Below are 25,855 nucleotides of genomic sequence, written 5' to 3'. Positions count from 1 at the left end.
CTTCCCTTACTACCAACTCACAGTCAACTGTGGAATTACCAAAGCAAAAAATTATACAAAAATGAATGGAGTTGTTTTCGATTTTTAAACCCCTCTTTCAGCAGAAGTATTTCACAGAGTTGCTCAAGAGCAAACCTCTTTTACCATGCAGAAGAGACACATCAATCCTACTGGGAGAAGACAGTCCTTTGAAACGGACACAAAATCTGAATGATTTTGATGAACAAAAAAATTCAACCACTGAGCCTGGTCTTCACTACTCCAACAGTTTTTGTTCAGATTTGTGCCTAACACAGTACAGTAAAGTAAATTTTAAGCATCTAACAGGATAATATTAAGGAGAAAATAAACCAGAACAATCTTCACTTACCACATCCAATTTTCAAAAAACAAAGATACCCAGCACATGTATGAATGGCTTCTTTAAAGTAAGAGAGAGAGCAGAGTTGACCTTTATTTTCATTATTTAAAAAAAGTTTTTTCCTTAAAGTAAATATTCAGTCTTTATTTTACAGTAAGTGCTTTTTAAAATTTCATGTCTTCACAAAATTGCATTTAAAATTTGAAGTAAAATGTATTTCAAACAAAAATACTGTGCAACTTCAGCACTTCTTTCTTAAATATTGAAATAAATAAAATAGTTGTCTTTTTCAGTTTGTTTGTTTTTCAGTCAGTTCTACTGTAGATCAATTCCAGTCTGACCTGGGTTTATACACACACTTAAAAGGAAGTGAAATCAAGACTTCAAAAAACTTCTTTGTATTGCACCAGCTTAGGGCATCCCCAGAACTTCTCTCAACAGCCAACTTCCCACAGTCCAGGCTCCTGTGCCAGATGGAACATGGGTACGGAAGAGTCAGGGCAAGGAAGGAAGTATCAAAGCATCCTGGCTTCTCTCGGTCTTCTTCTGAAATGTCTTGCTTGAAGGCTGCTGGAATCCATGAGGGCAGGCCTGACTGCAGAGGGAAAGGCAATACAAAGTAAAACTAAACAAACTCAGACAACAAAAGCAAGTGTTCAGAAAAAAACCAGAAACAGCACAAACCAAATTTCCAACACTGCTTGCATTCTAGTTCCTTGAAAATATAGCTCAACAGACTCAGCTTCAGCTGACTGTGGAAGCCATAAAAGAACACAAAGCAAACAAATCAATAAGAAAAATCATATCCAAAAGAAAGGGACTGAACACTGTCAATCTTTCTTATTGGGAACATCATTAAAAAACCTTCATCATTCAGTTTAGATAGCTGTCTCTTCAGTCAAGGTTAAGACCTTTGCTTATGAAATCCTGCTCTAATTACCTTGCCCTGCTACTAATTATTTGTAGGGAGCCACAAGTGTACGCAGCATGGCACAAAAGACATTTTCAGAAGTCTACATGATACACATGGGGTGGCAGCAATGCGATAACTTCTGGAAAGAATGAAAGGTTGCATTTTGCATTGCATTTATTCTGTGAATTGACTAAGTTACATACTGCTAAGATCCTGAGCAGGATTAGATAGCAAATAAAATAATCTCTTTATTTCCACAAAATGCAAGTGCCTCTTCCCATGTCTTCCCACATCTCTCATATCAGTTCTGAACTACATAAAGGTCCAAAATCTTAGGAGCTGCCAGAGACCAAAAGAATAAGGCAACAATATGAACTGGCAGCATCTGCTTAACAGAGCTATCAGACCTGGAAATCCCAAGAGCTGGAGTTTTTTTCTAAATGTTATTACAACTTGTCTTCTCTGAAATTGGCAACTTAGCATTCATGGAAATACAGACAGGGACATGGAAATAATTCTGATTCAATTTCAGTATTCTATGGTATTTATACAGGCTGGATTTTTTAGACACTGGTAGATGTCTGGCAAAGAGAACAAAGATTGGAAGGGTTTATTGTAATGGCTTAGTCAGCAAAAATTCATCCTGGCTGAATTCCTGCACTGTGAGGTTTATCAAAACAGCCCCATGACAGCACTGAACTCATGTACGTGCCTCATACTTCACTTACAGCTACAAATTTCATATAAATTTAAAAAAAAACCAAAAAGGAGACTATGAAATGGGTGTTTATTGGAAACATCTATATGTGTTGCATCACAAAACACACTGGGAAGATTTTGCAGTTTTTATAATGAGATGACTCCCAGTGGGGTCAATAAAATGTTTGCTTGAGGAACTGATTCAGTAAAACGGCTTTCCATGGGGAAGAAGCAAATTGCATGAAGAGCCAGGCTTTGAAAACTCCATAGTTTTATAGTATTTGAACTATTATATTAGGGCCCATCTCAAAATATCATTGCAAGAATTAACCAAAGAAAGGCAGAGTGGGCAGGAGAGAACACAGTGGTACCCCAGCACAGTCTGGACTCTGACTCTCTGGGTGCAGTTCTTGTTTGCTCCATGCATCAGCAGGCAGCAAACTGAGTCTCTGTCTTCAATCAAGAGCCTTAGCTGAGGTCTGTAAAATGGCAAACTGGAGCTCAAAATGAATAACTAATGTAAAAGCTCAAAGGCAAAACAATGTGGGGAGGGGATTCTAATAACACATTCTGCTGAAACAAATGGCCATCTCAGAGCTTGTCTACACCATACCAGCAAGCGTATTAACCGGGAGGTTTCATTCAATAAAAGCAGTGGCTAAGAAAGCCCAGTGGTAATCCTTCTGAAGTCAGTGGTAAAGTTCTCTCTGGCCCTTGTTTCAGCAGCCTGGGCTCATTATTTATGACCTTACCACATATATACGATGTTATTCCAAGCACATTACATATTCAAGAAATAAATATCCAGCCCACAAAACTGGAGGGTGCCTGGGTGAAAGGAAGAGATGCAAAGTGAAGCAAGTCAGATTTCAGTTCCATTCCTGTTCCATCACATGCCTGGTTCTCCTTTTATTTTTTAATTTCTATGCCAGAATCCTGTATTTTCTTAAAATTTTCTCAATGTATATTATCATGATTGAAAATTTATACTGTTTTCATGAAAGAGCTGAAGTCTGTCCCTGCTAAAATTTCAACTAATTAAATGCCTCAAAAGGGAATAGGCTAAGGATGAGTGCACACTCCATGTAGCCTTTCTTCTCCCTTATCAGCTGCTCAAGCAGCATGCCACTTCCTTTATTCTCCTGCTCCCATCTGTGAATCAGAGTTAGCAGAGGACAACTCAGGAAACTATGTGTGTTTTCTAATATCCTTTAGAATGGAGCACTGGAAAGGTGCCTGAGGAAACAGCTTATATGATTAAACACAGAAAAGTCTGCATTTAGGGCCTGAAATGAAACACCCCTTTATTCACATTTCACATTGAGGTTGTCTTATTTTGGTTCATGGTTTGTGTGGGAGCATGTGTTTCAGGAGACTCTTTGGACAGGCTTGTGCCAACCTCTCTGTAATAAGGACATCTTTGGAGGAGAACGGGAATAGCCAGGGTTCTGATTAGTTGAAGGGCTACACCTTTGAAGAATTTATGAAGAACAGAAAGTTTCATTGAACTGCTGAAATCACTGGGGAATAAAGAGCATCACATCTCTTTCTGATTTCAAAGATAAATTTTTAGTTACAATACAGAATTCAAATTGCAAATTTTTTTTATGCCTCCCTAGTTTGGTTTGGGACCTACATGCCCTTTAAGATATATTTGATACTGTGCAGTTCCCTCATTTCTGAACTGGTTATGTTAGTGTCAGAGTCCTTTTTTTTTTTAATTGCATTTATGAAACCTTCTCCTATATATTTGCTGCCTCATTGTCATCTTCCCCTCATGAGAGGGTCTTGTGTAGCAGCCCCTTCGCTTTGCTTTCATCTTCCTTCATCTTAGGAAGTACCAACCTTCTTCCCCTGTTCCAAGCCTTCACTCCAGCACAACATGTCCTGAGAATATTTCATTTCCATGTCAACACTCCATGCAATATTCACCATTAACACTACTTTACAATCTAGACTTAAACAAGTACTCTTTTATCTTCCAACTCTACATCTTAATTTCCTCGCTATGATCAATGCCTTCCTATGGTCAGTACCACACTGCTCAGCCTGCTGAACTAAACTAATGTTGGTTATCTCAATCCAGTAAGGCATCTTGAGGAATCTAAGAACTACTCTCACTCCATAACAGTGAATTAATTTTACCTTACTTGCTCTCTCAGGACTATATTGAACGAGTGAGCATTCATAAACACATTAATGACATAAATAACTGTGAGGATATTTTCTATGCTATCTGTAATAAATGTCAGCTGGCAATTCGTATGCACTTTGTGAGCTGTTGTGGTTTCTTTCTGAGGGTACTGTGCTACTCAGTTGTCACAAAGATGGGTGGTTTGGTTGCAAAAGGATTAAGACTGTATGCATTGTTATAGTAACTGTATTTGTGAAACTAAGTCAAGACTTAATGAATTACGGGCATCTGATTATTATTTGTATTCCAAAAGAGCCCAGAATGCATTAGGCATGGTTCACAAAAGACAATGTTAAGGACTCTACTTGGAAAAACTCCATTTAGAGTATGCCTCTTCTGCAGTTTATGCAGTGATTGGAGTTGTTCAGAAAGATGTACTTGGGTAGGTTTCAGCTACCTAATTCAGGTGCTGCAAGGACTGAGCTTTAGTAAATACAGAAGAGTAGCAAGACATTATATATTTATCATGCACTATTTCAGAGGAAAAAAAGGACTGGTTGTGGAAGAAATGAATGTTTTTATCAGTTAAAGTACACTTCTCATTGACAGAATTATGTCACAATATAATTGATTTGACACTTGATTGATTATAATAAATCAGGAGAAACACAATAGCAACAGAAAAGGATTATCAAAATGGGGAAAGCTTAAACGAGGCTCTCTCCTGGCAAGTGTGCATGGCTCTGGCATGCACTGTCCTTTGGTATACACATACTGAGGTACTTGTAATGTTTTCTAACAGCATCCTGAAGGCAGATTATTAATGTAATCTAGACATCCATTGTCTTATATTCTGGATTAATGCCTGTACACCTAAAAGCAGAATTTGTCCACTGCTCATTCCATGTCTAAAGAGAAAAATAAAAAAATCAAGAGGTTGAATTGTTTCTCTTTTTTCCTACATGGTTGGAGGCTGGGGGAGGGAGTTGAAAGTGCTCTCAGAGACAGGTTACCCTAGTAAAGAAACAGGAAAAATGGAGTCCATTTGGTCTGGCTTCATTCATTACACATATCCAAATTCTTTATTGCAAGGCTGAGACTTTTACAAATATCAATATCACACACCTACAGTTTAAGGATTAGGCACTGTCCAGAGAAATATCTCCTTTGCCTTTGCTCTAAATCAGGTCATGATTTCACCCTGTTTGCATTATGTACATCAGTAAAAATAGGTCTTTAGAACTTAATCTAGTCCCTGCTCCAGGGAGATTTTTGCCTGCATCAGGACAGCAAAATGTAACTACACACTGACTCCTTTTGCATCACTTCTGACTGTACACAAGTCTGGATCCTGCTCCCACAAAACTTCCATTGGCTTCACCAGGGGTGTGAATGTGGCACATACTTATAATACAATTCAATCCATGGGACTTGCTGCTACAAAAACAAAGCTCAGTCAGGGGTCTGCTGAAAATCCAGGGCACAGAAATTTCACAATTGAGTGAAAGACATTTCAGCTTGGACATACCTTTCAGATCCTGTTGCATGTTTCCTCCTTTCTGGGAAAGTTGCTAGGAAGGGAGTCACTCTCTTCTCCATTGCCCTTGGAACTTTAATTAGTATTGCTTTGGTTTATTTCAAAAGAAGCAATTAAAAAGCAAATAAAGTGTCTCATGAGACACTACAGAGAGAAAAAACAGGGCAACACAGGAAAAAATGCTGTGAATTGAAATTTAAAAATGGAAAGAAAAGTATAGGTGAGGTATTTTTCCGTGTCATTTCTTCCATGATTCTGCTTCTCCATTTGTTTTGTCTGTGATGTCTATGACTTGCCATTCATATTCCATCCCTATGCTTGGAAATTGCTGTCCATCAAGTGGAAGGTGAAGGAAAAGAAAAAAAAAGGTAGAATGGTGCGGGGAAGACACGAAGGGCTGCAGGGAGATCTACTGAGTGTAAAGGTGTCCAAAGGAGATGGAAATGTGCTCCCCAAGGCCATGGTCTTCGATGGTGCTGCTTGTATTTTCAGGCTGTAGCATAGCAGATGTATGAGAAGAGCCAGACTTCACATGCTACAGTAAGTGCAAAATCTCGAAATGCAGAAGCCATCACATCAAGGGTTTCCTTGTCCCCTGATAGAGTCTGCCCACAGTGGTTCTCTAGAAACAGTTCTATTATCAAGTAGACATCCATTGCTTTTTTCTTTTTTTTTCTATTTTTTTATTTAAAAAGTAGTTTTTCTAATAATATATAGAATATATAAATAATAATAATTAAAAAAAACTATTTGGGTTTACTTTCTGTTCTCCAACCCATCTGTATTTTTTGTGGTTTGCTGATATATATATTAAAAGACAAGAAAATCAACTCTGCTCACTATTAAAAAAAAATATTAAATCCATTTTTTATGTTTCCAAAGAGAAAGAGAAGGAGGGGAGGTGGGATAAAACCAAATTAAAATGAAAAAAAAACCTAAACAAAACAGGAAAATCAAAAACCTTCTGTCTCTTCAAAGTAGTTGTCAAGAGCTTTAAATGCTTGTGCTTTCAGTGTATGCCCCACAGGGAAAACATAACAAATATAACAAAAAAAAGGGGAAAAAAAAACCCAACCAACCGAAAACTCAAGGGGACCTAAAATTTAAAAAAAAAGAAAAAGGTAATAATCTTAGTAGTAAAAAGGACAGCAAATCGCTCAGAGTCTCTGTGTCTTTTTAGTTATTTTAGCAGCCGCCCTTTTTGTCTGCAGAGGGAGAGCTGCCACCACAGCCACCTCCTCGGCTCGAGAGAGGCTCTTCTGCATCGTCCTCGTCAAAGCCATGAAAGGTCGAGGTGTCGCTTTCTGACGTGGAACCGAACAAGTCCTCCGTAGTGCGTGCTGGCGCTGCTTCGTCCCTCCTGCCTTCTCTTCCCAAATGAGCTGACATGTATGATGAATATATCAGCACATGGGTTAAGCAACAGGCATCATCATCATCATTTTTTTCATCATTTTCATTATCATTAAACAAGTCAGACTATCAAGCTCATAGGTGTGTGCTGGTGTTTGCCCGCGCACCCCAACAACATAGCATAGGTAGAACTGCAGTAAGAAAAATAACAAAGGATCAGTTTCTCTTTAGAAGGAAAAAATCTACAAACACCACAGGTGCCCATAGCTACAGCAGCGAAAGGGTTAATCATGTTTTCCTCTCTTCAAAAGACAGTAAAATATTTCCCCATGATTACTTAGATCAATTTTAAAATATTTTTAGACCATATAAGTAATGAGACACTGTTAGCTCTAAGCACAATGGCATCAACAGTCACAAATTTTCTGCTGTAGAAATGTAAACCACTAGATACCTCACCAACCTCAGGACTACTTTTTATCCCCGTTCTTCACCTGATCCTAAAGAATCTCCTCTGCAGACAAAATTAAATACATTTTGAAGACTAAATGAAAGTAACCTAAACCAGTACTTCAATACAAATTTCATGGTGTGTACTTAAAAAAAACAAAACAAAACAAAACAAAAAAACTCCCAAAACTAATATATACAGTTCAACAACTAAGACAACTGGAGGAGTAACCCATCTTGGGGAACACTGAAAAGTTCAAATTTGTGTGAGTCAATCCAACTTTCAAGATGGAACAGGAAATTCTCCACACAGAATATCAATAAAGGCAACAACAACCATAAGAAGACTCTTACAAAGAGAAGTCAAATACTGAAACCTGTGAAATTGAGGTTTGTTTTCTCTCCCAGTCAAACTTTTTATGTGATTAATAGTACAACCTTCAAATTCCCTCTTCGGGGAAGGTAGACAAAAAGATGTCTTTTGTGCCCCAGCAAAACTGAAGTGTGAGATTTTAGGGAACAGCTATTTTGTTATTCACAAACAGTAGCATGGTATTAAGCAACCAACTGTTGGTTCCCTGCTCCAGCTACAGGAATCAGCCATATAACAAGTACACTGCATTGCTTGAGACAAAAAGAAGTAAATCCTGTTCACAAAAAAGAAAATGGATATAACAAAATAATTGGCAGTAAACCATATTGTAGAAATGTGATTTTACTGACTTTGTGAACAGAATAAACAATATAATTTCCATGACCTCTCTTTCAGCGTAATGAAAATGTTCTCCATTATTATAAAAGAGAAAGATGGCAAACACCAAAGAGGGTTCGTTGTTTTAGTTTAGAGATTAGTGTGTGGTTATACCTTAATTGCTTTCATCGCACATCAGTCACAGCATTGCAGACCCTATGAATGACCCAAGTGGATCAGAATTTGTACAAGGATAGCATTTAATGGAACTGATTTTGCACAGTTTAGGCTACAGGCTGATCTACTTGTTCTATCACACTAAGGAATCAAGGGAATTAATGTATTTGTGTTGCATTCTGATATAATCACCATAGCAATGTTTGAGTAGCAATACAATATGGATCCATCTCACTGTGCCATATCAGGAAATGCTGAAATTAGTTATATTGAAATATAACACTCAAGGCGAAGGGCAATGATCTTCCAAGATGGCACCACAGACCCCATGGACTTCCCCCTTCAGTTATTAGAAGCAATCACATATACACTAAAAGGTCCACGTCTCAGACGGCACAGCATTCATAAGCACGCCCCTGGAGAAACCCACAGGGGTTGCCATTGATCCTCTGGTGGCCAGTATAATTTCACAATATCTTCAGAGGTCACAACAACTGCAGAAGGCAATTTCAGTGAGAGTCTAATCATTCTCCCACTGAATGTGGTAATAGGCTTACTATGAATTTCAGCAGGAGCATAAAAAGGCCATTTCCTTGGCATGAGAACATTCCACATCACATTTCAGCCATGAAGCAACAAACATCTTTCAGTGACTACAGTATAGAAGGAGCAGCATTCATACTGAATTTCAAGGCCTCTTCGGTTTTCGGATTTCTATATAATCATTTTATTACCACTAGTATCACCACTATACAAAAATACCACAAGTGGAAACTTGGACCAAAGCTGGAATATGCAGTTGTTAAAGGTCTCCCATTCCCTCTACCACCATCACTACCTCCTACATGAGCTATAAATAACTGTTCAGCTGGTATAAAATTTTCCAAAAAAAGAGAAAGGAAAAAAAAAAAGAAAGAAAGGAAGGAAGAAAACAACAGCCCAGAAATAAAGACAACTCAGAAAGATACAATTGTCTACATTTAAAAAGAGAGAAGGGAAGAAAAGGGAGAAATAAAAACCTCTTTAAACAAAACTAATGATAGTCATCTTGTAAGAGGATAATTCTTGACAGCTACCCCCATACCTACCCTGTAATTTACTCCCTCTTTCTTTTTTTGGATGGAGAAATGCATGAAATGTGTAATCAATGGGAATGCTTGTCATGCAACTTTCATAAATCTTGTAAGTAATTTATAGTTGTAATTGCAGCATTTAAAGACAGAGACCATTTTTTAAAATTGTCTTAGGATTTTCTCCTTCCATGTGAAGAACAACTAGCACATGTACCAATGTTCCCAAAAGCCAATAAATACATTAAAACTTCATTATTTCATAAGAGCCCATTAGCTTAAAAATGTGAATCCAAAAATGGGGTTTATGATATAAAATTTTTCAGTCATCCTTTCCCACAAACACAGAGAAGAGGTAAGATTCCATCTTCTGTCCCTTCCCAAATATGCTGCCTTTCTTCAAAATCTTCAGAAAGTGCAAAAACCAAGTCACTCAAATGCCTTTGTACAAGTAAGATGCAAGAAGGAGTCACCTACCAGAGCGCCCACAGTCTGAGCATGATACAAGTTCCTCAGGCCGGCCACTTTTTTTGTTCATATTGGAGCCTCCGAGGCAGAAGTCACAGTAGTTATTGGGAATGATGACCCCATCTGGTCCTTTCTGGGCTGTAGTTGGGTTAGAAATCAGATTTACTCAAAGAGCATTCACTTGGACATTTCCCCCTTATCCTTGATATGTTGTTAGCTCAGTGAGTTTGCAGGCCACAAACTTCCCAAAACATTGTCAATCAGAACAAAAAGTGAACTGCATAAACCACCTTCATTTTAAGTACACCCTGGGTTGTATCTATTTTGCCTGAAATGCCCTTCACCATTTCCTTTACAATCCCAGCAAGGCTGCTCCCTCTCAAGGACATGCTTCCAGATGTGCCTTTACAGTTCAGGCACTTGTAACACATACAGGTATAGAGACAATCCCTAATGCAGCATAAGATTTATGTTGTCGGTAAGCCAAACTTGGTTTTTCAGGCAGCCGTCATCATCATAAACCTACAAAATACAAATTCAGAAAGGAAAACTACAGTCTATAAAACTCAAAAATCAAGAGTGGGAAGATGGGGGAATAGGTACCCTTACTGGTTTTATTTATTTGAAGTAGCTTTTTAGGGGACTACATCTCTAAGTAGCAGGGTGTCCTTAGTCAGAAGATTGGTTCAAAACTCCTTGAATATTCACAGACAAAGCCATTTGGGAATGTTTCACCCAAGACTTAAGCCATCTGCAGCAGTCATGTTCCCTGGGATGAGCAGGGAGGGTCCAACACTACCCCAGCACCCAGCACAGGTGCAGAGTGAGCTTGGGGCAGACATCCCAACCAGCAGAGTTAAAAACTCTTTCAGACAAGATAAAAGGAGCGAGATTGTATTATTATTTTCCAGCTAGGAATACTTGGAAAGGAGCAAACACACACTGATCTTAAGTAGAGGAGGGGGCAGATCCCTTAGGAAGGAGAGAAGGGCAGAGGTCTTCTACATTCCTCTTAGTTGAGCAGAACAGCAATGTCCTTTTTTCTTGCTCACAACTGCCATTTTCCTCCTCTGCTCTCCAGAGAGGGAAAACATCTTCCTGTACACTCTATGAACTGGGGAAGGGAGTGGAGGTAATGGTTGGTCTTTGTTTCTTCTCTTTAAACGTAAAAAATCTAGTTATATACCAGCAGGTATACCTGGCCTAAGCCTACCACATCAAGAATTTTACAAATGAGAAAATTAAGAACTTTAAACAGTACCATCTCTATTTAATTATCTTTTTAATGCATATTTTGTAAGTTGCAAATTTTTAACAGATGTTTTGACAGCCTTTATTAATGATCTTTTTGTCCACATTCAAATTTTCCCCAAAGAACAATGACATTCTGAAGGGCTTCTGGTAACAGTCCAAGACATACACTTAAAATTAAAATTTCCTCCAAGTTCAATCTGCTTTTCTGGTTTGAGTGCATCTGCTTATAAATTTACTTCCAGATGTTGATCAGCTGAACTTTTGGAGATTGGTAACTGCAAGATTCCAGGTAAGCTGAAATTAAGAAAATTAAAATCCATAAGGCTGCAAATACATCACTATCTTCCTCTGTGGTCACGGAAACCCTGAGAGTATTTACTAAACAATGGACTTTGCTCTGAAATGGTCCTGGCTAACAGATCCCCAACTCTCTCAAAACTAGAGAGAAGGTCCCAGTGTTAGATTAGCATTTTGTCTGTACCAGAAAAGCATTTAATACATGCATGCAAGATATGCAAAAAAAGAACAGGAACCAGGTGGAAGCCTAGCACACTGGCTCATTTTAAGACCTGTAACAAAATGATCATAAAGTTGCTGCTTGTACATATTTTGTGTATAAAAAGCAAACCTCCCTAGCATTTATATTTCCCACTGCAGCCCCATTTTGAAAAAGTTAAGTAATTACCTCTTTATATTATTCTGCATCTACAGACAGGCCACATGCAATGCAAACACAGCAAGCTCAGCATTCAGTGACTTTTTTTGTTGTTGTTTCTTATTACATTATTTCACCTTTCATCTAAGTGTTTTAACATGCCTTATAGATATTAAGATCCTATTATTAACCTTCAGTGAGGTCAGAAGCCTCTTTTGCCAGGGACTCTAGCCAAAGTGTTCTGGACCCTAATTAAGTCTTATGGTGAGGTTGCATTGCATTTTAAAGCTGAAAGACTTGGAGGTAGAGTGGTAAACTGGCTTATTCTCAAACACACAAAAATTCAGTGGTGAGGCCACAAATAAAAACAAGTAGTCAGGGTGCCAGCCAGCAGACTTAGGAAAGAGCTCCACTTCTACCACTGCTCATAATGGTATAATTAACACTCTGCATATACTGACTTAAATTTTTTCAACATGGATTATGACCATAAGATCCACTGACTGTCAAATTGGAAATGGGACAGGGAAACTTGAAAATGCATACGCTGATCAATTCATCTGCACTGTGTGGGAGAGGTGGAGGGTATTTGCTGAGTGTGATACAGCTGAAGGGATTCTCCCAGACCATTGGCAAGGGAATAAACCTGGGGTTTGATCTTTTCTCTTCTCTTCTCTTCTCTTCTCTTCTCTTCTCTTCTCTTCTCTTCTCTTCTCTTCTCTTCTCTTCTCTTCTCTTCTCTTCTCTTCTCTTCTCTTCTCTTCTCTTCTCTTCTCTTCTCTTCTCTTCTCTCCTCTCCTCTCCTCTCCTCTCCTCTCCTCTCCTCTCCTCTCCTCTCCTCTCCTCTCCTCTCCTCTCCTCTCCTCTCCTCTCTTTTTCCTTTCTTTTCCTTTTATTTTCCTTTCATTTCTTCTTTGTTTTCTTCCAAATTATTTAATTTTTAATGCGAGTGTCCATGTGCTCACTTATTAACCTGGCTCAGTGGAGTGTGATAGAGATACCAGGCAAAAGTCATAGACAGATGAGAAGTTCCTGAAGTTACATCAATGATATTTTAAATGATGTATCTCTACAGCCAAATAAGCCAGGCAATGTTATTCTCTCCAATGTTTTCTTTTTTGTTCTAACAGGTGTGAAAACTAGAACCAAACCTGACTTAAGCTTATTTTCTTGGTCAGTACTATACAGTGAATTAAGTCACAGGCTAAATCACAGAAGGTTTGAGAATAAAGATTTTCAGATGATAGGAAGCAGAAAGCTTTTCAAAGGAACTTTTTTTCCATATATCCTCCGAGTTTCTAGTTCTATTTTACTGTCATTCACAAATGATGAAGGAATTAAGAAACAAAGGAAAAATGGCAAGATTTCATATGCAATCTTCATGAATAGGGTATCATGCAGGAAAAACCCAACCCTAATCTCACCCTAAATCAATAAAACTACTTACAAAAGTAACTATGGGAATGGATTCACAAGAAAAACAATTAATTTCCTAGGCACTAATGTTGCTGCTTTTCATCTGAGACATAGTAATTAACTAGGTATTCACTTTTTGCATAAGATAATCGAAAAGCAGAAGGTGCTAGTTTAAGCCAAACAGCTCAGCTAGCAAGAAGTAACTCACTAGCAGAGAGTTGAATCATTTAGATCAGGTGACTGCCTCCAGGAATTTGGTAAAAAGAAAAAGCTCACCCAGAATTAGAAACTGTTTTAAAGCAAAGGCTTGAAAACCAGCCATGGTCTTGTCCTAACTTACTCAAAACTCTTCTGATTTTCTTTTACATTGCAAACTGCAACAAGAGATCAAAAGCTATGAGGAACTTTGAGTATTGCCTGAGCTAAGGTGAGCTCATAGAAGGTGTGTTTAAATCAGTGCCTCTCGCCATTTCAACTCAGTGTTGTTTTCAAGCTTCATCAAAGGCCCTGTCTTCATCTAGATTTCCCCCAAAACTGAGTATACAATTTTTTAAAAGTACTTTAAAAATGGATTAAGGGGAGACATGAAAAGATCTGCACAGTTCAAATAATAGTTTCACTGAACCTGAAAGGTGATTCATGTGAAGACAGGATGCAGAGTGAAAATAAAGTCAGCATTTCCAAATAAATTTGATGTGCACTTATTCTGAAACTCTTTTTTTTCTTCTTAGCCTAATCAAGTTAATTTCAAGCTATAACAAGCTAAGCAGAAGAAATAACTACTTAAAATATGGTATCATCATTCACAGTAGTCTTTTTGCAAAGTAAGTTCAGTAAATTAAATAAATTATGTAGTATATCACACTGTAACTTTGTTCTGTAGACAAAACCTGAAAATTAAACAAGTTTACTGAGTTTAAATATACAAAATATCTTCTGTGCATTCTTGATTTTGAAGGCAGGGGCTCTAAACAGAATTCTGGCTTCCCTTCATCCCTCCCAAGTAACAAAAAAACCCCTGGAAGTTATATATAAACTATATATATATAAACTATCCTTATAGTTTCAGTTTAATAAAAAAAGCAAGCTGCTTATAACGAAATAACATCAAGAAATAAGGAATTTTCTTTTCTACATCATCTCCTGGAGCCACATGACTCAATAAAAATCTCAGGTTTCTATTTCTCAGAGAATATCTTGAATGCAAGGCAAGTTCAGAAGAAGGAATTCTTGTCTCTGTTTTTTAAACAGAAAATTCAGAATACAGATATTTTAAATAGTTTTTCTTCAAAATGTGACCCTTAAATACATACAGACAAACCCCCAAATAAATAGAATCTTGTATCGATCTATTTTTCTGATTTCTAAATGAAATTATTTTGATGATTTGGATCACAGTCTTCAAAAACTTGGGAGGTGGAAGCAGTGCTTAAAAGAAAAACTGGTTTTCTGTTCCTCGGTAACAAATCACAGTCACATATATTTCTTCAGCCTGTAGGTAATACAGCACAATACTGAACCATAATTTAAGATATGCATCTAGGTTTGGCAACATTTTATCCCTGTTTTTTGTCGTATCCACATTACTGGGAAGGCAATGGAGAATGTGTAGAGTGCATGCATTGCTGCTGGGGTGTGGAGCTGTGCATCATTTATTTCAATGATTACAGTGAATTGGGTACAGTCTAATATATGCACTCACAAAGGGATTTTTCCTAGCACATTTTGTCCAGATCTTACCTGTTTCTTCTGGGTTTGATCCAAAACCAATAAAGCCTGCTGGAGGTTTTCAATTCAATTCAAAAGGCTTTGAATCAGGCCATTTACTCTGTTTGCAACATGGATCTTCAGAGCACAGTAGAGACCACGGGACCCTGCGTGTAGGCCTGAATCAAGTCAGTACACTTCACGATGGAGGAAAAGGGGTAGATTTGCTTTTATTGTTGGGGTTTTGCCTGTTGGGATTTTTTTGTTTAATTTACAAGACTCTTTGTCTGAGACTGAGCCAGTTTTCCTTTCCAGCTCCTCCCTTTTTCACCCTGGCAAAGGGCAAGCAATGTCTGGCCGCCTGAGCAGGAGAACGCCAGCCAAGAGCCTGCGCCTGCGGTCGTCAAGCCCCTTGGAGGCCTCGGTGACACATAATCCCAACCTATGGCTCCATGTGCCTGTCCTCGCCCCCCCTCGCTGCCAGCGCTCCTCCCTGGCAGGCCGGGCCCGTCTCCATGGTGACCGTGGGCCCGGCTGGCTGCCGCTGGCGTTGCCACCTGCTATCGCCTCGGCCCTCCCGTGTAAGGAATCGCAGCGCGGCCCCTCCGTCTGCTGCTCAGAATGGCTCAGTGCACGGGAGGCAGGCTCACGCGAGAAATTACACTGTGATAATTAAATGAAAACAGGGCTTTAAGGAGAAGGCAAAAGCAAAGCAGTGCCCGGACTGTGGCTTTCCTTGATGGAAAGAGGAGGGAGATGGCTGGCTGGGCATGTACCCCCTTCTGCCCCTGTCATCGCTGGGTGCAGCGAGCAGTGGTGGGGCAGAGAGGTGGACTGGAGAACTGCTTCTGTGCTCAGGGCTAGACCCTGCCCTGGGAAGGAACAATAAAAGAACACAACTGCTGGTGTGAGGAACAGGCCACACACAGCTGAAGTGGGCTCAAGGCTCTTGCTCTCTCACAGGTACGCAGCCAGGCAGGGATGTGCACGGCCATTTCTGGGGACTCCTCACCGTGAATTAAGTGCATGGGTTTTTCATTGCCGTTTTTCAGGAAGAAGTATAAATCAAGCTGAATGAGAGGAAATGGCCAGTCACTTACTCTGTTGTTAAGACCAGAGATAAGCGTGTTGGCTGGCCCTAAACCAGGAAGTGTTGGGGGCTGCAGGCGCAGCTCAGGCTGGAGGCAGCACATCTGTGTTGATGTGGTGCTGTTTTCAACTGAACACACTTGGAACTTGGGTGTAACGCTGGGAAACGGCTGGTGTTCTGTTCCCAGAGTCGTGCTAATCAGCCTTCACAGCCCCATGGCCTCCACTAGCTCCGGCTCCCCACGCTGCACTCCCCCGCATAGGATGGGCATGCCCTTTACTGGCAGCCAGAGATGCAGGATATGCTACTGAGAGGTGCTGCAAACCACCCACACAAAGTATTGCCAGCTCTCTCTAGTAACTGGATTTTATCTCCTTTTTTGAGTTAGCTGGTAGTGTGGGGATAGAAGAAGCTGTTGCTTTTGAACAGCTTTTAGCAACTCTGAAAGGTTTGCCTTTTCTACAGCCGCTGCTCACAGAGAAGCACAGCCAAGGAGCACAACAAGAAGTGCTAGGAGAAGGAGGTACACCTGTAAAAGTCAGAGGAAACCTCTAAATGGGGGAAAAGGAAGATCATTTGATCATCTCTTTTACAAGAATCAGTGTGGACCTTAAGTTGAACAGCTGATGAAAGAGCTGAAAGGTGAGCTAGGTAGCTGGAAGGTACAGCTAGGAAAATACAGCGTCAGCTGATTGGATTCAGTAGATCTGGGGAATCGGTATTCCTCTACCTTAAGGCAGCATTTCATACAAATTCTGTACACTGACCTTATAGAGTCTTCTGCAGGAACACCTAAAGCATCAGCCAAAACCCCACTGCTCACAGTAAAACATTTTAACTGTCTAGTGCCTCATGATGATAAACATTAGGAGATAGAATAGGAAGACAGACAAAAGAGTCTGACATCTTAACATACATCTAACATTTCCTGACTTTGAGGGGTGCCTCTCTTGAGACTTGGCACCTGGCTACTGAAACACATCATTCCCATTGGCTAAGGGAATATATCCTGCCTCAAGAAGGAATTGTAATGCCCAATATACAGCCCCATCTGGCAGCATCCCTCAGTATTGAAGTGAGAATAGCCAGTGCCATGAATTGGGTCCCTGCAACATCTTGTAGGCTTTGGATCTGGAAATTACTCACTGGAGGAGTGTGAGAAGGCAGAGAGCACCTATTCAGTTCAAATTCATTCAAAGCATTTGGATTTTACTTGGTTCAAATTCTACATGGAGGAGTGTAGGAATCCAGAGTGCAGAGAAATATTCTCTGCACCCTGGGTTCCTACATCGAGGAAAAATAAGGCAGAAAAAACAGGGAAATAGCAGAAAAAGAAAAAAATATAAATACAGAAATGGTACCATCCTATCTCAAGAGCTGATGTGCTGTTGAAGCAACATGTGTTTATCAAAAACTACTTAGTCAGATTGGAAACATTTTCCCATAAACTACTGAGAAGCACTCAGTGCTTCTCTCCAATGACCGTTGCACATCAACAGCAACATTTTAGTCCGTGCCCAGGCAGTATAGAAAAGAAACAACAAACTAACAAAACAACCACCCCACAACTCCAAACAAAACAACAAAAAAAAGTCCCCTTTGGGTCCCTGTATATAGGAGACAACTATGCCATAACTCTAAACAACTAATTGATTTTTTAACTCAGCATTGCAAAATACAGGCACAAAAGTCTCAGTAATTTACAGCCACGTTTAAGAGAAATCTTTACATAGTTCAAACTCTCCAATCACTACTGTTTCTTTTAGCATTCTGAGTGTTTTTGCTTATGAAAACAAAATCTGAAAAAAGAAAAACCCCGAACAGATTAAATGACTAAGAAGTCACCTCGAGGTAATGTACATATTTTCACTGAAAAGCACCTGCTGCAGGGTATCTTGTTGCAAGGTGGGCATTGATGCATCCTTGCATTCAGAAGTAGCTCCCACCATGGCCCCAGCAAGGATCAGCACTGAGGCAGGGAAAAAGTAGACCTGATGTAGCTTTTCAAATTGATGCTGCTTGTGGAGAGGAACAAACAGCTCGTCTCCAACTGAGGGGCTGACTCTCGTCATTTATTCATGGCCAGCCCCCTGCCTGGATGGAAATAAAAATGTTTCAAAGATGACTGTGTGGGGGAGCTGGAGGACAGCTTGGAGGCACACTGAGGTTAGCACATTAATTTTTTATCTCTGGAGACCGGGTATCCAATTATGCTTAGAGTACACAAACAACTTTGGCTGGTCTCTCCAGTAGAGATTTATCCACATAATAAAATCTGTGATGGAACTGGGCACAACAGGCTGATGCCATGAAATAATGTACACAGGTGGTTTTGCAGGGTGGATGCTTAAGCTAGCAGAGACGCAGGAGGACACAGGAATGCATCCTCCTTAACTACACGTATTGCACAATAGATCAACCTGCATTCAGCAGCGAGGCCAGCAACAGCCTGCACAGTGTACTTTATTTAGGACTGTCACTGGCCAAAGTGCTTGTGGGCATAAGATCCTGTTCAGTTGCTGTTTCTGCACAGCCGTCTGTAACCAACATTTCACACAGCAAAATGCCACTGAAAACTCTTCTCCTTTAAAGGAGAGGAAGTTTTTCTCCATGTTGACACACTATCCTATTCTCCCAGGAATTAAGGAAGAGCATTTATACTAGTACACTCATTCACAGACACATTTCAATAGATAGAAGTCTAATGTAATTCCTATATCAGAAGTGTCTCAAAATTTGTGAGCACCAGCTGCCCCCAGAGCTGGCCTGTACCCATGGAGAGAGACAGAATAAAACAGCAGGTGTTTTGTGGCAGGCTTGGATGCACCCTGGGCACACAAATCTCACGGTCTCGGTGCCAATATGTAGAGGAAAAGCCAGCAGAGAAAAAGTCTGAGAATGGTGTGGGATCATTTATTTTTTCCAGTGGAGTTGAGGAAAGGGGAAGTTGACTTTTTAAAGGGTTTTTTATAATTTCCTTTTCACAGTTCGATACTCAGGTAAAAAAATCAGAGAGTAGGTCAGAAATAAATGTGTGTATAGCAGAGGCAAGACTAGACACTGAGGAAGGGTTATTTATTTGTGTCAAAGGGCCAGATAAAGCATACAAAGCAAGCCACTAAAGCTCAAAGAGAACACAGGCTAGGGTGTTTTCAGAAAGGCAAAGGCCAGAGAAGACTGTTGAACTATCTTTCATGTTGCAACAGGTAATCTATACGTGAGAAAGAAGGACAGAAGGAGAGAGAGATGTAAAGAGATGTAAACAGACAAACGTTCTGCACAGTCAAGGACAGTGAGATGTGCCAAGGAGGTGAGACTTGGGCCAGTCCCAGTTCTCTGATACGCACCTATTCAATGGTTCTCAGTTTTAGGTAAGTTCCTCCCATCTACATCTTTTCCAGTTTCTGGATCATTTTCTGACTTACTAAACTGGTCCGTGCACGAGATAGAGGGGACTGAATATGCAGAAAGACAAGAGGCTTTCAGCTCTTGACCTGGCACCAGTTAAGGCATCAATAGTTGAATCCTGCAGAAGCCCTGCGGTTACTGCAGCTTCTGCAAGGAGTGGGAGCTGCAGAGGAGACGCGAGTACAAAGGAAGGAAGTTCATACTGCAGCCACCCGCCTGAACTTTACTGACCTGGTGCTCACCTCCCACGGCACGACAAATTCCAAATGGCTGGTTTGATTTGCCTTGCCTTTTCTAAATCAGGCTGCTCATATCTCTGACACACTGCTAGGCAAATAACCAGATCCTACTCTACACAATATCTCTGGTCCTCCTGTTCAGTGGGTTGTGGATTAGCTGTTTGGATTAACATCCCCCTGCCTTTCCTCCCTCCCACCTCCCCCAGCCCCCAAGCCCATGCAGAGAGGACTCTTGAAGCTCAAGACCTGTGATGCTGCAGACCTGTCAAATCTAATTCATAACACATGCCTAGCAGTTCTTAAGGGAGAGGAAGGATCTGATGCTCTGGCTCCCCATCATTCCCCTGTACAATGGGACCATTTAATGACTGCACATTAGCAATGTGGACAATTAGCATTCACATGGAAGATGAATGGCAGCATAAATTAAATATTGCCAAGTGAAAGAGCCAAGATGCAAGATCTGAGCTCAAGGCTGTAAACAAAGAGGCAAAAAGGAACAAACAGCCACTGAAACAGCTAAGCCATTTGGGACAGTTAACTTCCAGCATCTGGGACTTTCCCCAAGGCTGATCTGCACATTTGCACGCTGTTGCCCATACCTCACTGGCTCCTGGCTGGTTATTATTTCCACTCAGGAATCTGGGCATCAGAGAGGTTTACCCCAACGATTCTAAACTTCTGCCTGCTTGTGCATCTGTGCATCAACAACTTCCCTTTGCCACATGCACCCCTTAGGAGCTCTGTGGGAGCACAAGCCCAAGCAGCTCTCGTGCTACTCCTTCCTACAGTGTAGAACACACCTTTTTTATCCTGGGCCAAAGTCAGCTGCTCCTAACCTTACCATAGCTTTTCCATCTCTTCTTCTTGCTAACTTCTGTCATTTCCTAAGCACCAGAGACACAAGGACAGAAACCTCTTGGCACCTATGTCAAACTGAATTCAGGGCAGAGGACACTACCTTCCTTTTTCTGGGCATCTATTGCAAGGCCATTATCAGTATCAATTTAATACAGATTGCAATATGCCTCTCAGGTATGCAACTATTACTGACTACTGCAGGCACAGGAAAAAAACAACCAACCAAACAAACAAACAAACAAAAAAACCCCAAAGCTGATGTAAATGCTAAGTAAACAAAAGCTACTGGCTGAACACTGACATTCCCTTGCCTGCCCAAGCAGTCACTCTTAGTGCATTGACAGCTCGAGTTTATCAACAGCTGGAGGAGTCAAAATTACTTTTGCTACAAATCTACAAAACATGATAACTAAAAGGTAGAGCATAAAAGCAACAGAAACATAGGGCATGCCAAATGGGATCACACTAAACAGTCCTTCAAGCTCAGACAGTGGCTAGTAGCAGATGCTTTGGAGGAAGGAAACCCCCTCCTACACCTCCCTGGGGACAATTATCAATTATCCTGCTCAGAAAGAAAATGTTTTCCTACTTCCATATTTCTTGCAGTTCATAAGGTATTACAAAGTGTTTTCCTGCATATTTTTCCCTATAAGCATTTTATTGCTTTATTACTTTGAACTAAAATAACACAGATCACATGCTGATCCAAAACAACTTTTTGAAAGCAAACAAAGCTATCTACACAAATCCCAAGGTCACAGCAAACATCACATAGTACTGAACTCTGGAAAACTGAGAAAAAGGGAATTAGAGACTTGCAAAAATCAGTAATATAACACAGTCTCCTTGTCTTTCTGTTCTGTGCCTAAGAAGCACAGAAAGGACAATCAAACAGGGTGATGGACCTTATGCTCACACTGAGTATATGTGATTCATCACGTAAGAATTCAGACCACTAAGATTTCTTTCAGCGTTGTACCGGTGTGGGGAATTGAGATACATTCTCCCCTCATGTTCCAGCTCTTCTCCCTGCAGATCAGTACTGATGTGTTTTCATAGCTTTTGTCAAACTGTAACTAAGAAGCAGCCTTTAGCAAAGTTGAAGGTAAGCTGTTTGTGCAGCAGGTGAAGGTATAAGGGAGAAAGGTGCTGTTATTTTCATACTGAAAAACTGAGATATTGACACATATCTCTTATTTAAAGGCAAAACAAAGGCAGCCCCCTGAAACTACTGGACTTGTATTTCCTTGACATCCCTAAGAGCCACTGGGAGGCTGCTTGATGATGGGCAGGTTGGGCATCTCTTCTTTTCCCCCCTCTCCTTGCCACTTCCTCCCCACAGGAGCAGTAATGGAAAAGTGACTTGCTGCAGAGATAATGCTGGGTTTGAAATGAATTTCTGACTAGCTGAGCCAGCACCCGTGTGAGCTGTGGCTGATTAGCTCCAAGCATCCAGGGCCCAATCACTCAAAACTGAGTCAGGCAATAACACCAGCCTCCACAAGGCAAAGACAGGGTGGAGGCAACACCCCTGGAAAGGATCTCAAAGGCAAAGGGAAAGTCCTACTCACGTTTGTGGTTTTCATTTCGGTGGACAGGGGAAGAGCGGGTCTCCTGCTCACGGGCTTCATCACCCTCTTCACTGGCAAGGTGAGTGTGAGCATAGTGGTAGCTCAGCCCAGGCCTGTTCTTGTAACGCTTGCCACAGACTGGATGGAAAGGAAATATGAGGGAGGGGAAGAGAGAATGAAAACATCAGTGTGATCAACAACCACAGCAGCATCCTCTCAAATAATGCTCCCTTTTCCCCTGAGAATGGCACCACACACTCCATGCGCCTGCCCAAAACCATTCCAACCGGCACTGGGGAAAGGTGACGGAGGGCAGCCCTGCAGCTGCAGGTCCCCAAACAAGCTTTCTTCCCACCACGCTGCCAGCAGTCCTTCCCACAGGCCTAAGCAAGTGCACATTCAGACCCTCCAGATCACAGAGCCCTAATCCTCTCTGCTAAGACTACTAACAAGACTGCATATAAAATTAAATGAAATGCCAGTTCCAATGGTGGTGCTGCACAATGCACAGCAATGGAAACAAGACTGAGAAGAAAGGACGTTTTCTTCATTACTGATCTCTGAAAAAAAAAGGAAACAGCTGGGATTTTTTAAAAGACTTTCTCTAAAAGGTTAATAAATAGCTGTATTCGCGATTCCTAGTTAAGACAAGGAGATGGAAATAATTCACAGTTTCTTGCTAAAAAAACATGTGGTAGTGATACTTATTTGCCCAGGTAAACTTCATATCCAGCACCCCAATAAATAATAGAATGTGTGACAGAGAATCCTGCTTCTGAACTTCCATTTATTTTAGGACTAAGTCAACAGATATTAAGGACAGAATCAAACAACTTAGGATGATGAAAGGTCTACACTTCACAGGGAGTGTACAGCAAGGGCAGGCAACAGCATAAGATTCATTACATATGAATTGATTTTCTATATAGTTTTTAATTCATGTTATTGTCTCAAAAAGTAATCACTTTTCATATTCAAAGCATTCTCTGAATGTCCATTTTCTTTTATACAGCTATTTTGTCTACCAAATACAAATATTACCATTTTAAAAGATTAGAAAACAAAGACAAAAAGCTTAATGCCCTTCCTGCAAGTTTTTACTCCCAGAGACATTTATAGTCACTTTATTACCTTAATTAACCTCAAGGATTTCACACAGGAATAAATGTCACGTCCAGTAGTCTGTCCTGCATAGCTTGTTTAGAAGGCCAGAGGCAATGGTGCCAGAAGAGAGAACAGAATCCTGTTTTTAGACCCCCTGAAAAGGATCTCCGAGGGGTAAGTGACCATCCACTCCTAAAAACTTAATGGTGTTACAGGCCCCAGTATGTATCCTGTAATATATATAGATACTTGACTCCCCATTCTCCAGGCACCTGGGTCTGGGAATGTCAAAGACTCCACAAATAAATTTTTAAAAAATTAAAAAAAAAAAAAAAAACAACAACACAACAAAAAGCAACAACAACAACAAAACAAACAAACAAAAAACCAAAACCAAACAAACAAAAAAACCAAACCAAAACAAAACAAAAAAACCAACCAACCCTCTCACCCCATTTATTCATTTACATATAAATAAAATGTCAAATTTTATACCTTTCTGCTACTAGTCAGAAAATGCCAATTGATGTTCCACATTTTGGAACAGATTATAGAAAATTGTAAATCAAAGCCTACTACAATAACATATTTCATTCTCAATCTCTTCTAGCTGATTTACAAACTCCCTCTAGGAAAATACTTTGTTAGAAACATGTAAAACAAGCTCATGATATGTATGAATGATGTGGAATATTAGGTACTTTTATCCCAGTTTTCTTCATTGTGCAAGGTTATGATCACAGACTCATCATAACATGATAGAAGTTTTTTTGAAATGTAATATGTCCTGTCCTCAGTTACAGATTTTTTAAGTCTTTGAATGGCCTTGGTTTAGAAATGAGACCTCCTGCAGGAGGGAAGAGGGAATGTTGAGAGAAATAAAATACTCATTTAGATATGCATATCCATTCTTTGAAGCGTCTGCCTTCATTTTTCCTATGTAAACCTAACTCCATTGCCAGACATTTTGAAGAACTAGACTGTTGTTAGATGCATGCTCTCCACAAAACATTAGTTCAGTCTCCCTTCTTCTAGTACCATCCTTGTTTTCTTGCAGTGCATTCTGGAGGGGGAAACTACTCCTCCTTCTCTGTGGTCCTGCAGGGCAAAGGACAAGCAGCGGGAACAGAGTCTGAACAAGAGTCAAAACAACAAGATATCTGCAGTTTTGTATGACTTTCCCCATGTTTTGAATAGTAGAAGAAGCATAACACTTAAGTAATCATCAAGCCAGAGAGAGCTCACTGCTTAAATTCTTTCAGAATGGTAGCCTCCTCTAATTACATAAATGTTGCAGTGTTTCTTAGAATGGAGAAAGAGATTTACATTTCTAGCAGATTGACCATCTGCTAGATGAGCTGGATCAGCTCATCAAGTATCCTACTCTATCCCACTTACTTTTGTGTGTTTGAAGAAGAATGTTAAAAAATAATTCTATTGCTATGAATTACCAATACTGCTCAAAGACTCCTGTCAAATTATTTCCAGAACACTATCAGATGATCAATGCCCAAAAGGAAACTTGCACTCCCTGCAACAACAAGTCCCAAAACTGTGGTGTTTACTCCATTCCATACAGGATCCTGCAGGATTTTAGCTATGGAGTTTAGGATGACATAGGAAATCAGATGGGTCTTCAGACTCATCCTTCTTCAGCAAAAAAGTATCACCTCGCCAGGAAAAAGCAAGTATTGATATAAGCTGAGCCAGTAGTAATTCTGCAGCTGAGTCCTTCCCATTGTGAGGACTTCCAGGTGGCCTTCAAGGGTGACAGCAATGTGACACATGCCTTGTGAGAAATTGATTTGGAGGACTTTATAATCAGAACTGAGGCAAAGGAGTTTTGTTTATATGGTCCTAGCAGATCCTTTGTAGGACCAAAGATTTGCAGTTCCAGCAGCCTTTTTTATTGGTGTCTAGATTTTTCCATTTTTCACATTCATGTTCTGTCATGAAAAAAGTCTGAAGCAATGCCATGAATTGAAACTGGAGAGAGTTCATGTTCCTCAAACAAATTAGATGTTTGCAGGGGGGAAAGGGTCATGATATTAGTCAGGCAAAAGAACCATTGGCTTCAGTGAGACTTTGCTAGAATGAAAGCTAAGTCAGAACTTCATGGTTTCTCCAACAGATTGAATCTTTCTGAATTCACCCTAATCTCTTGTTTTCCAGGTAAGAGCACATTTTATTAATCAACCGTATCACTGTGCTAAGAAGTAGTTTCTATAAAAGGGTGATCATCAATAAACACTTAGCTCTTATATAACTCTTCCCACTGCAGACTGGCTTTTCAAACACTAATTAATCTTCCTCCACATTCCTGAGTGGGAAATACTATTCTCATTTCGGTTCTGAAAAAAGAGAACTGCAGAGGGGCTGAGTTGCCCACACAGTGATCTTTTTTCATTACCAGGACTGGAATCCATGAGTTCCAGCATCCACACCAGTGCTTACACCACATCTTTCTCATTCTCAGAGCTGACAAAAGCATAATGAGAACTGGTTCTTCCAGTCTGAAATGCATGCTGTCGATTAGTTTTTAACACCGTGCAGCTCACACATAGCAAGTGAAAGTGTGCCTTTCATGAACTTTGCCGAGTGGCCTTCCTTTCAGCAGCTTTGACTTTTTTACCTTCAATTTTCCTTGCTGGATAGGCTCATCATCCTTGCATGTGGTAGATTTCATCCTGAATCTCA

General features: G+C 40.2%; 1 protein-coding gene across 1 annotated transcript in view; it reads right to left on the bottom strand.

Annotated features, from left to right (window-relative positions):
* Window positions 1-446: 446 nt before the first annotated feature.
* DPF3 (double PHD fingers 3) overlaps window positions 447-25,855 on the bottom strand; it is a gene marked incomplete at its 5' end in the record, with an annotated part of 137,587 nt that continues 112,178 nt past the window's right edge. The window contains 4 exons of the mRNA XM_082282818.1: window positions 447-956; window positions 5,636-7,026; window positions 9,863-9,991; window positions 22,055-22,192. Coding sequence (XP_082138944.1) covers window positions 6,830-7,026; window positions 9,863-9,991; window positions 22,055-22,192 — 464 coding nt within the window. The 3' untranslated portion in view covers window positions 447-956; window positions 5,636-6,829. The remainder of the gene's footprint in view (window positions 957-5,635; window positions 7,027-9,862; window positions 9,992-22,054; window positions 22,193-25,855) is intronic.

Source organism: Coloeus monedula (genome assembly GCF_965178545.1).
Source record: "Coloeus monedula genome assembly, chromosome: 6".
Lineage (NCBI taxonomy): Eukaryota > Metazoa > Chordata > Aves > Passeriformes > Corvidae > Coloeus > Coloeus monedula.
This window is presented reverse-complemented; position numbering and strand designations above follow the sequence as displayed.